The 12,618-nt window shown below is 37.1% G+C and overlaps 1 protein-coding gene across 1 annotated transcript in view; it reads right to left on the bottom strand.

Moving 5' to 3' along the window:
* Positions 1–12,618, bottom strand: part of LOC106875358 (guanine nucleotide-binding protein subunit beta-5) — a 77,810-nt gene that overhangs the window by 24,301 nt on the left and 40,891 nt on the right. Inside the window, exons 2-3 of the mRNA XM_014923450.2 lie at positions 9,400–9,536; positions 2,547–2,588 (exon numbers count right to left, since the gene is read on the bottom strand). Coding sequence (XP_014778936.1) covers positions 2,547–2,588; positions 9,400–9,536 — 179 coding nt within the window. The remainder of the gene's footprint in view (positions 1–2,546; positions 2,589–9,399; positions 9,537–12,618) is intronic.

Raw genomic sequence — 12,618 nt, forward strand, 5'->3', positions numbered from 1 at the left:
ACATATATTCACATATATGAAACGCTCACCCCTTCCTTCCTTATTCATCTATCACCCCTTCCTATCTCATTCATAAACACAAGAGCATTATTATAGTAGATTATCTCAGTAACCATTGGAGCTATTAAAAAAATACAAAGCCCAGCATCACCACCAGATCATTCTACACATCTGTGTAATTTGTCACGCAATTCCACCCAACCATTTGACTGAATCCCAAGACAAGAAAGAATCGCCCACGTCAAATTTATATGTATAGATTATTATAATAACATTACTATTATATACTGTATATTATATATCCCTATTACAGATATATTTGTTTAAGGCAGTGAATTGGCAGGGTAATGAAGGTTCATGACTCAGTGGCTAGAGTGTCAGGCTCACAATCATGAAGTAATGAGTTCGATTCCTGGACCAGGCTGAGTGTTGTGTGTTTTTGAGCAAAACACTTTATTTCATGTTGCTCCAGTTCACTCAGCTGTAGAAATGAGTTGTGATGTCACTGGTGCCAAGCTGTATCGGCCTTTGCTTTGCCCTTAGATAACATCGGTAGCATGGAGAGGGGAGATTGGTATGTATGGACAACTGATGGTCTTCCACAAAACTACCTTGCCTGGATTTGCGTCTCGGAGGGTAACTCTGCAGGTGCAATCCCATTGTCATTCATGACCAAAGGGGGGAGGGGGTCTTTATCCTCTACCCTTTTAATAATATATAATACATAATATACAATATATAATAGTAATAGATAATGTATAATAATGCATAATACAATAAGAGCCAGTTTATGATGAAGATTGTTGGTGATTTGAAATACTGAAGAATTTTCTTTATTATCTGCATTGTTGAAGTATTTTACCATTTAGAGATATAAATCACCATTATGTTTGTTTGTAACAGACTAGTGCTGTAGAAATCTTTGATTCAGTTTTTCTGTTTGGCAGGCCTTTCATCCTTCCAAGGACTAAAAAATGACATGTATTCACAAGATACAGCAACCAGGTTTTCTGATACAATCATGAAACGTATCAAGCCTGCTTCTACAACAAGTTACTATGTCTTTCTCTTATCTCTTTTACTTGTTTCAACCATTGGACTATGGCCACACTGAGGCCATGCCTGGAAGGATTTAGTTGAACAAATCAAACCCAGTACTTTTTTTCTTCTTTTAAAGTCTTTTACTTATTCTATCAGGCTCTTTTGTTGAACTGCTAAGTTATGGGGCATACATAAACCAACACTGGTTGTCAAGTTGAAGGCTGGAATGTGGGACAAACACAATGGCATACACATACTTAAATACATATCTATATCTATCTCTGCTTAAAAAAGCAACTGATAAACGGTCTTGTTATCAGCTTGGAAAATGGCGAAATAAGATAATGCTTCGACCAGGAAACCCTGGGTAGCTGTATTTAACAAGAATGGTGGTATCTTCTCTACATGTTTTACAATTCTGCTTCTACACTAAGTTTACATGTTTTTCCACACATTTTCTGATCATGTAGGAAAAGAACAAAATTGCAAGAAAGACCAGATACTGCTTAGTGAGGGGAAAAAAGTGATGACACATTTAGAACCACCAGCCCCACCACAACTATTATAATGAGTCAGTGAGTGTGAGCGAAAGGAGTGTGTGGTGTAATTATCCATTTATTATATTCATTAAAAAAATGAATAAATAAATAAAAGGAGCAACTGTCAAGGAAATTGAGCAGTTTAAAAAAGTCAATTTGAGAGGAATGACAAATAGTAAGTCACATTTGGTAGTGATGGTGGTGGAGATGACGGTAATGATGATGGTAGTGGTAGCAGTCATGATGGTGATGATGATGGTGGCGGAGATAGTGGTGAAAGATAAGTGTGTGGGTAGTGGTGGTGGTGGCGATAACTGTTCTGTTCTGAGCAGATGAATTGTTATATCATTACACATTGTTTTCTTTTCCTCTCCACCACTACCACCACCACCACCATAAACTACTCTATTTCTTAATTGCAATTTGTAAAGCAATTGAAGATGATTACTAAGATGAGATGGGAATGGGGAGCAGCTCTGTCACTGCCGCTAATGATTATATTATGATGATGATGATGATGATAATGAGGAAGATGATGATGATAATGAGGAAGATGATGATGATAATGATGTCAACATTAATGGTGATGTTGATAAGAGGGTGAAGGGCTTGATAGCAATGATTATGCCCAATGTAATCATTGGGTCTTCTGACCATTGGCCATTCATACTGACCCTCAAATACTGGCAATTATGTTCAATTCACAAACATAATTTTCTCTCTCTCTTTCCCAGGTACATCGCATCATTTTGTTGTGTAGCCCATGGTCGGCCCTGATGAGGCACATCTAAGATCAACAGTGTTCTAGCTGTTATTAGCATCTGTTTTCTCAGGCAATGTGTATCTAGGACTATATTATTGAATTATCTATCTGTCTTTCATTATGAAAGTGGGGTTCAAATTGACAGAGAAAGAGAGAGAAGTTACCAAATATAATTTCTTTTCTATTTTCAAAATAATACTGACCTTGTTGGTTGTAAAGGCATCCCATACCAACATCTTGCCATCCTGAAAATATAAAAGACACACAAATATTAGAATACTGATGTCTTTTAAAAAGGCATATGAATTAATTTTGAAAAGACAGAGTGTACTTCATTAAATTTACCTCAGTATATTACTGGTACTTACTAAATCAATCTTGGAGGAATGTATAACAAAATTACAGATGTAAAAATGAAATTGAATTAACTTGACTATGAATTGAACTGTTGTTAGAAATGCAACTCCACTGATCCCACCAAACCATGGAGCTAATTTAGAGCTCTAATATATTATCTTTCAATGCTTTCTTTAGTTTGCATTTACTAATCAACAAATATACAATAAATATACAACCAATACATATACATAAATATAAACAAGTATTCTATTTTCAGTCTTAGAATAATCCCCACACAAATTTGTTTAAATTGTTTGTACAAGATCTTTCAATCTTGTACAAACAACTGTGTATCAGTGCATCAAGATAAGATTGGTGCATCAAATGATGTAAAATAAAGTAATGGGTCTCACAGTTGCACTGATGAAAGCAAGTTTATAATTTATAAACAAATAGAAAGTATATATTGTTGGCACTCCGTCGCTTACGACACCGAGGGTTCCAGTTGATCTGATCAACGGAACAGCTTGCTCGTGAAATTAACGTGCAAGTGGCTGAGCACTCCACAGACATGTGTACCCTTAACGTAGTTCTCGGGAATATTCAACATGACACAGTGTGACAAAGCTGACCCTTTGAATTACAGGCACAACAGAAACAGGAAGTAAGAGTGAGAGAAAGCTGTGGTGAAAGAGTACAGCAGGGTTCGCCACCATCCCCTGCCGGAGCCTCGTGGAGCTTTAGGTGTTTTCGCTCAATAAACACTCACAATGCCCGGTCTGGGAATCGAAACTGCGATCCTATAACCGCGAGTCCGCTGCCCTAACCACTGGGCCATTGCGTCTACACAGAAAGTATATATAAACAAGAACAAAAAACAAATATTTTATTGACATATATATTCATTAGTTCTGCAACACAACAGAGTTTATTCCTACTTGTGTTGCTATTTTGACAGCTAGATTCTGTGTTGCTAGTGTTAAACAGTTAAGTCACTACTAACATTACAAGACATTTATGGTCAATACATTTCTTTCTCAACAGCCTGCATTTCAACTCAGCTGTAATATTTATTGACCTTGGGAGAATGAAAAGGTAACTTTTATCTCAGTGACATTTGAACTTGAAACACAAAGAGCTAGAAAGAATATTACAAGGGAGTCTATTTGATGTCTGATGACTGCCAATTTGCTGCCAGATATACACACATCTGTTTTGCCATGATTTCCATCACTGGATATCCTTCCTAATGCCAATCACTTTACAAAGTGTACTGAGTGTTTTTATTTGGGTGTCTCAATAAAAGCACCCAGTACACCCTGTAAAAGTGGTTGGCTTTAATTCTACAACAGATTTAGCTATAGGAACTAAGCCATCAGCATAAAGGAGCTCTTGAAGGTGACCAGTCTTTAATTCTTTGCTGGAGTTAACAAGACTATAATTTATAGAGTGGGACTCAGAAGTGAGTCCTGGTGCAATCCTAACTTCACACTGAATTCATTACAAACTCTCACTCTACTAACTGCACCACTGTATATAGCTTGTGTGGTTCTCCCAATAGGCTTAGGCTAGATATTCTTTTATGGGACAGGAAACAAATTTCATGGACTGTTGTAGAGATCAGCAAGTGGGAGCTTTTATCTTTTACTTGCTTTTGTCATTAGACTGTGGCCATGCTGGGGCACTGCCTTGATGAGTCTTTTAGTCAAATGAATTGACCCTAGTACTTATTGTTTTAAGCCTGGTACTTATTCTATCACTCTCTTTTGCCAAACTGCTATGTTATGGGGGATGCAAACACACCAGTCACCAAGTGGTGGTAGAGGACAAACACAGACACAAACGCACACACACGATGGGGCTTCTTTCAGTTTCTGTCTACCAAATCCACTCACAAGGCTTTGATGGCCTGATGCTATAGTAGAAGACACTTGTGCAAAGTGCCTCAGTGGGACAGAACCCAGAACCATGTGGTTGGAAAGCAAACTTCTTACCACACACCCATGCCTGTGAATGTTTTTTTTCAAAAGTTGGGGACAAAGGATAAAATCAATGAAAAAAACTTACAGCTCTTATATCCAGGCAATAGATTTTCATTTACACCTATTATTATAAGTTCACAGGGCTATGTACTATGTAATAACAGATAAACACTAAAGTATAGAAATGTTGGGCTTCTCCAAGAAAGAATAAAGCAGAATGATTCAAATTCTAATAAAAATCATTTAGTGGAACAGTGAAAAGTTTTTAAAACATTCCAAGGTTTCTCCATTTGAGGTTCCTGGACTGAACATATACAGTCACATGTACATATAGAGCATACACACACAAAGTAATGAAAAACATGTGTACTAAAGTGATAGGCATACCCACATGCATACACACATAACTACATATATGCAAACACTAGTTCACTTAACCACAAACCCTAAGAGCTGTCAAAGCTTAATCAAGAGTCTTGCTACTTTATAGTGACCAACTCCTGCAAAAAGCAAAAAAAAAAAAGACTAAGAAGGTAAGAAAAGAAAAACATATATACATACATAAATTATGCATGCTTACGTGCCCACTTTGTGTAGGTGTGAGTGTGTGCATCAAAATTATTATTTGCTACTACAGTGTCCCATTGTGTTGAAATAAAGGTTTAGAAACTAGGCATGATAGGAACTGACCTAGTTAGGATATTTTACAAAACAACATGAGGTCACTTCCAAATGACTCAGCCCTTACTTTGTTACAACAACAACAACAACAACAGCAGCAGCAGCAGCAGCAGCAACAACAACAATAGTAGTAATAATGAATGCCCTGATACAGTACCAGGCAGTGGCTCTCATGGTTTTTGATCTTAACTGATTGGAAGTGTTACATGTACCTGTTTTGTCTTGGTATAAAAGATGGACTACAACAAATATTCTGCTCAATACCACAGATTTGCTTGACCTTAACTAATTGAGCATATCCCTTAGTGGCTGATAATATGTGCATCTCTGATCACAAGCAGAAGTAGTTGGGGAGCATCACTGCCATGTATTGAAAGAAATTCTTTGGGGTTTGAATAATTCACCTCTGGAAACATGGGTGTTTTGTTCATCATCCTTAAACAAACCTTATTCAGAGGCCTTTTGAGCAGGATGGGCTACTCAAACTGAAAAAAATTCTAACTGGGTCCCACCTGCAAGTTCACGTACTGTTTATCTTGATATAGATCACCATTATTTACATTCTTTACAGTTGACGGATATTTGTCCTCATCTTGTTTGTTGTTAACACAACGTTTCAGCTGATATACTCTCCAGCTTTCATCAGGTATCTTGGGGAAATTTCAAACCTGGGTTCTTGTTCCTAAGGTATTTTCTGATATTATTATTATTATTAAGGTCTTAACCACTACGCCATATGCCCATGGGCATTTGGCATAGTGGTTAAGAGCGCAGGATACTAACCCCAAGATTCCGAGTTCGATTCCAAGCAGTGACCTTAATAATTACAATAATAATTACAATAATAATAATATCAAAAAATACCTTAAGAACGAGAACCCAGGTTCGAAATTTCCCCAAGATACCTGATGAAGGCTGCAGAGTATATCAGCCGAAGCGTGTTAACAACAAATAAGATGAGCACAAATATCCGTTGAATGTAAACAATGTACATAATTCCTCATCTTTTAAATATAGGACTGTATAGATCACCATGTCGTGCACATATGATTGTGATGCACGTGCTTGATGTAACCTTCTCAAACAGGTAGTCATGATGGGTATATTGGGTTTCGTATATAATAATAATAATAATAATAATAATAATAATAATCTTTTCTTTATTGGCCACAAGGGCTGGATACAAGATGAAAAAGGGACAATACACCACAAGGGACAAATGGGGCTTAGCACAAAAATTTGTGTATACAATACAAATAAAACAATAACAATTAACAACAAAACTTTTAATAATAAAATTCCTCAGGCAATCTGAAAGGATGCACTGAAGCTCTGACATGCAGCAACCAGGAGCAGGCTCTCTGAACTGACTACATTAAATATCATGTTGACAAAACAAAAGAATCACCATTATGTAGAATGTGAGGAACAAAGGAGAGATGGTCAGCCATCTTGTAAGCGAATGTGTTAAGTTGGTGCAGTGAGAGTACAACAGATGACATGATAATCCTGCCAGATATATTCACTGGATGATATTTGAGGAATGTGGATTTGCAACAGCAGCTGAATGGTATGAGCAGAAATCAGAAGGGGTGTTAGAGAATAACAAACTTAAGTTTTTGTGGGACTTCACTATTGATTGTGATAGAATGATTGAGGCAAGAAGGCCAGATATTGTAGTCATCAACAAGAAAGATAAAGAGGTCCAAATTATTGATGTCTCTATGCCAGGAGATAGCAGAATGAATGATAAAGAGAGCATGAAAAGATGGAAAAGTATGAGCCACTGAGGAGGTTGGAAAGTTGTTGGGGATGAAGATCTCGGTGATTCCAGTGGCAATCAGAGCACTGGGATGCATATCGGACAGTTTTCGGTGAATGTGTAAATAAAATCGGAATTGATGCAAGATTACAAGTCACGCAGACAACAGTATTTCTTTGTACAGCAAGGATATTAAGGAAAGTTTTGAAAGGCACAGGAGAACAAGTAGTAAGGGACCTTTGTCAACTTGTTGACTGCTCTGTATTGAAATGTCTGAACTGCTTAACATCTAAGTGTCTGAGATTTACAAAAATCAAACAATAATGTTAATGATGATAATGATAATAATTATTTCTGATTTAGGCACAAGGTTGGCAATTTTAAGAAGTGGAGTTGGTGAATATTATCAACCTGGTAATTTATTTTATCCACCCTGAAAAAAGAATGAAAGGCAAAGTTTGAACCCAGCAGGTTGAGGAACTAGCAGAGAAGCTTGGATTTGGCCATTCAACCATTCATCGATATCTGTGTGCCATAGGAAAAGTCAGAAAATTGGGTCACAAACTTTCCGAGTCTAATCGTGCACAGAGAGTGAATGTGTGCTCTTCTTTGCTGTCACATCTCACAAATGAACCTTTTTGTGACTGATGACGAGAAATGGGTTCTCTATAAAAATGTCAAGTGCTGAAGACAGTGGGTGGGGAAAGGAGAAACACTGGCACACCAGGTTAAAGAAGGTCTTCAACCATGTACAATGTTGTTATCTGTTTGGTGGGATATGAAAAGTTTAGTTCACTTTGAACTTTTAAATTTAAACTAAATGATAACAAAGGATATCTACTGTGAGCAGCTTGAGCAGCCTAAGTCAACGCTAGAAGAAAAACGACCATCTTTGGTTTCAAGACGAAAGGTGTTCTTTCATCAGAATAATGCTCGGCCACATACAGCAAGGATAACATTCCAAAGGCTGGAGTAGTTTGAATGGGAAATGATGCCCCACTCACCATATTCGGTGGACATTGCCCCATATAATTACCATTTATTCTGCAGTCTTCAAAATTATTTGGACAAAAAATATGAATTCTGTATACGAGGTCAGAACAGTACAGGAGGAGTATTTTTGTTCACGGACAAGTGAATTTTGGAAGAGGGGCTTTGCAAGTCTACCAGATAGATGGAAGAGCATTGTAGAAAATGAAGGAGAGTAGATTTTAGATTTAAAAAGAACTTTGTTTATCTTAATTTTGAAAAATAAAAGAAGTATAAAAAAACTGCATTATTTATGGGATAACCCAATATTTAGAATGTAACAACAGAGGCATTGAGAAACACATAAGTCTTTTGTAAATAATAAATATCAAATGTCAATGAGCTATAAATGATATAATACATAATACACAGGGTTAAAAATCCTGCAAGCAGCTTTCTGCCTTTTTTCTGCCCAAGGGGTCTTTAGCACTTTGTTTTATGAGCTGGATTAGCCCTTTATTTTATATAGCTGGATTGGAATTCAAGATGTATGATTAATAGAAGACTTAATCTTAATTATAAATTATAAATAACAATGTACCAATATATATCATTATTTTAACATCTCCTTTCCCATACTTGCATGGGTTGGTTGGAATTTGTTGATGTAGATGTTCTATAGTCAAATGCCCAACTTGAAGCAACCTCTCACCAGTTTCCAAGCAAGGTCATATCTTTCATCACTTGTATGATGACATTCATTTACAACTGTCATGTGATGTCAAGATAAAGGGACAAACACATACATACTCATATGTATAAATATATATATAATAGGCTTTCAGTTTCTGTCAACCAAACCTACTAATAAGGCTTTGGTCAGCTCAGGGGTATAGGAGATATTTATCCAAGGTACCATTGAATAGGAATGAACCTGGAACCACATAGTTAGGACATAAGCTAGGTTCTTGACCACACAGCCAAGCCTGCACACACACACACACACACACACACACACACACACAAATGCATGCTTGTATATATATGAAAGCAAAACTGAAGAAAGGTGAGAAAACTGTATGTAGAGGGATGAAGGGATCAATTATTGGGAAATATTATTTCTCCTTCAGATGTGACTGGACATCTATATGCATTTTACAGCTATGTCTCTGTTGCAAGGTCAGGTCATCTGTGACTCATAACACTGATCAATAATCAATCAATCGCCATTAAAATCTGCGTATCTATAAATCATAGCCATTTCCACAAGTTGCAGTCATACAAAGCAAATCTTAGAAATAACACTCTGTCTCATTAACTTACCTGAGATGAGCTAACTATGTGTCGTTTATCGGTTGACCAATCCATGCATAGAACTTTACCCTGGTGACCCTTCAGTTGTCGACGAGGTTTTATGCTTAATGAAGGTACATTCTCTAGTTTCTGTGCTACCACCGTCACTACAATAAGAAGGGTGATATAAAAATATAAATAGTGTTTAAAGAAAATGATATTTGAAATATTCAGATTATATATGAGTAAACTGCATTTAAAATTTCATTCACAGTAAAACATGCTTAAAAGACAGTTTATGTCCTATCATACATTACTCCCTTAACACCTAACACAAAGTCACTTTCCCCTTTACTTGCGACTCCACTCAGTTGAGGGGTCTTCTCTTTTCTTGCAAGTTATTTGGCAACCTTACTAGCACTAGAGTCATGAAAAAATCTCATTGTACACTGTAAAAAGTCTGGTATTAACAACAAACAAGATGAAGACAAATATCCATCAAATGCAAATAATGTACATAATTCTTCATCTCTCAAATATAGAACTGTATGGATTGGATAGTTTGACAGGATTCAGCAAGCTACAATGTCAGGCTTAGCATGGTTTCTACAACCAAATGCCCTCCATCATGCCAACCACTTTAGTGTGTACTGGATGGCTTTCTCATCCCACCAGCACTAGTGAGGTCATTAAGTAATTTGCAAGACATGAAAAAGATAAAACCCCCTTGACTAAGTGTGTGTGTGTGTGGGGGGGGGGAATTATTTGAGAGGTGGGGGTGGCTTTATGCTAGGTGTTGAATGCTTAAAGTATGATAGAGAGACCAATGCAGGTGTCTTGATATAGAGAGGATGGCAACTCCACATTATATGAGGGTGGGTGAGAGTAAATGGAAAGAAGATAAGATGGTATAAGTGTATGTGTGTGTGAAGAAACTTATATGACTAAGTTTCAATTTGTATTAGTTTAGTCAAAGTATCAAGTTTGTTTGGCAGATCACATGTGGAAAATGTTAACATTCTCTGGCAGAACGAATGGCATTAAAAAAAGCACAAACAAAAACAGAGACTGGTTTACAGTAGCTCCATTGGTTTATTAACTAGTTTCTGTAAAATAGGTAAACATTTGAGAAATCTCACATTACCAACTGGAAATACAGTTTTAAAATAAGATTCTCAATGTTCCATCTGTGTTCTCTAAGTTAATTTTATACAGAAAGATGTTACAGTAGAATGGTAAAAATTTGCCACTTTATTCTTGTTTCAATACTCAATTTATTACCAGATTCAAAGTGGCTAATTACCAATTGTTGGTTTTACATGTGTTTTTCTGGAGTAGTATGTGTTGGATAAATGCATATTATTGGGGTATTGCATTTACAGTCAGATGCTCTCTCTGTCACAAACCCTTACTTGTTTTACAAAGAGGAGTTTATGACTGGCTGTCCATGGGAACTCCTATATATTCATAACCACTTTTTTCTAATACAAGAATCTGTGGAAGTTTTGGAAAGGAAACTAAACTATAGTAAACTGAGTGGATTGGAGCAAAGTGAAATGAAATGCCTTCTTTAAGAGAATAATTTATTGATCAGCCAGCATGTGATCTTAAGCATAACATGCTAACCACAAGTGTATGAAGAAGAGGTAAACACTTAACACTTTGTTATCTGGTAATTTTCAGGCTTTAAATATTTTAGATAGATGCTTCCCTAACTGCTTAAATACAAGTGTGTGATCATCACCTTCATCACTGTTTTAACATCCACTTTTCCATGCTTGCATGGGTCAGACAAAATTTATTGAAGCAGATTTTCTACAGCCAAATGTCCTTCCTGTCACCAACTCTCACTGCTTCTCACACAGGTAACATTTCTCAATGGCCAAACATATTTTTGTAGAATATTGGAAGTGAATGACACCCATTTACAATCATTATGTGTTGTCAAGAAAAGGACACACATGACCGGCTTCTTTCAGTTTCTGTCTACCAAATTTAACCACAAGGTCTTGGTTGGCCCAGAGCTATGACAGAAGACACCTATCTGGAGTGGAACTGAACCTGAAACCAGTTGGAATGCAAACTTAAACACGCAGCCAATATAACTATATAGCATAATCATTTCACATACAGATTCCATGCTGGCATGGTCCGGATGGTTTGACAGGATCAGATGGGTCTAAGGACAGCATTGTGCTACAGTGTCTGCTTTGGCCTAGTTTTTATGGCTGAATGTCTTTCCTAACACCATATGCCTACTTGCCTGCCTGACTGCATGCATGCATGTATATATGTATGTATGCTTGCATATATGTATGTGTCATCATCATTCATTTGATGTCTGTTTTCTATGCTGGCATGGGTTGGATGGCTTGACCAGAGCTGGCAAGCCAGAGAGTTGCACCAGGTTCTAGCCTGATTTGGCTTGGTTTCACCAACCACTTTACAGTGTGTGCTGGGTGATTTTAATGTGGCACTGCATGAGCACTGTTACACAGCACCATCATGAGCGCTTTTTACATTGCATCAGCACCGGACTCTTGCAAGCCATTGCTCTTCACCAGGGGAAGTGACCTCTGCTATGGAGTGCATATATGTATTTGCTTTTGTTTTATTGCTGTTTTTATTTTTTGATTATTAATTCTATGAACAGGGAGATGAGGGAGAAGAATGTCTATGACCTAGTAAACTTGAAATTTTGCACATTGATACCAGGAGACAGATAAACAAAAAAATGAAAATCAGGGAGAATTTAGAATACTGCAGAGGTTTTTGGATCTGGAAAAGATTGATTTACCAAAAAGTTTTACTGTAAGGTTTTGTAAAGTATGGGTAATGATGGTCATGACAAGTGGGGGGGGGGACATTGTAGCTGTTGTTGTCTTATTGTAATATCAATAACTACAGTGTCTAATAAATCCTTCATTTGTGACAGTAAGGTGGGAGCTGGCAGAAACGTTAGCACGCCGGGTGAAATGCTTAGCGGTATTTCGTCTGTTGTTATGTTCTGGGTTCAAATTCCGCCGAAGTCGACTTTGCCTTTCATCGTTTCAGGGTCAATAAATTAAGTACCAGTTACGCACTGGGGTCGATGTAATCAACTTAATTCCTTTGTCTGTCCTTGTTTGTCCCCTCTATGTTTAGCCCCTTGTGGGCAATAAAGAAATAAGTAAGGTGGGATTTGAGGTAGTAGTCGTAGCAGCAACGGTAGTAGTAGTAGTAGTAGTTGTTGTTGTAGCAGTAGAAGAC

The sequence above is a fragment of the Octopus bimaculoides genome, chromosome 2, assembly GCF_001194135.2.
Source record: "Octopus bimaculoides isolate UCB-OBI-ISO-001 chromosome 2, ASM119413v2, whole genome shotgun sequence".
Classification (NCBI taxonomy): Eukaryota; Metazoa; Mollusca; class Cephalopoda; order Octopoda; family Octopodidae; genus Octopus; species Octopus bimaculoides.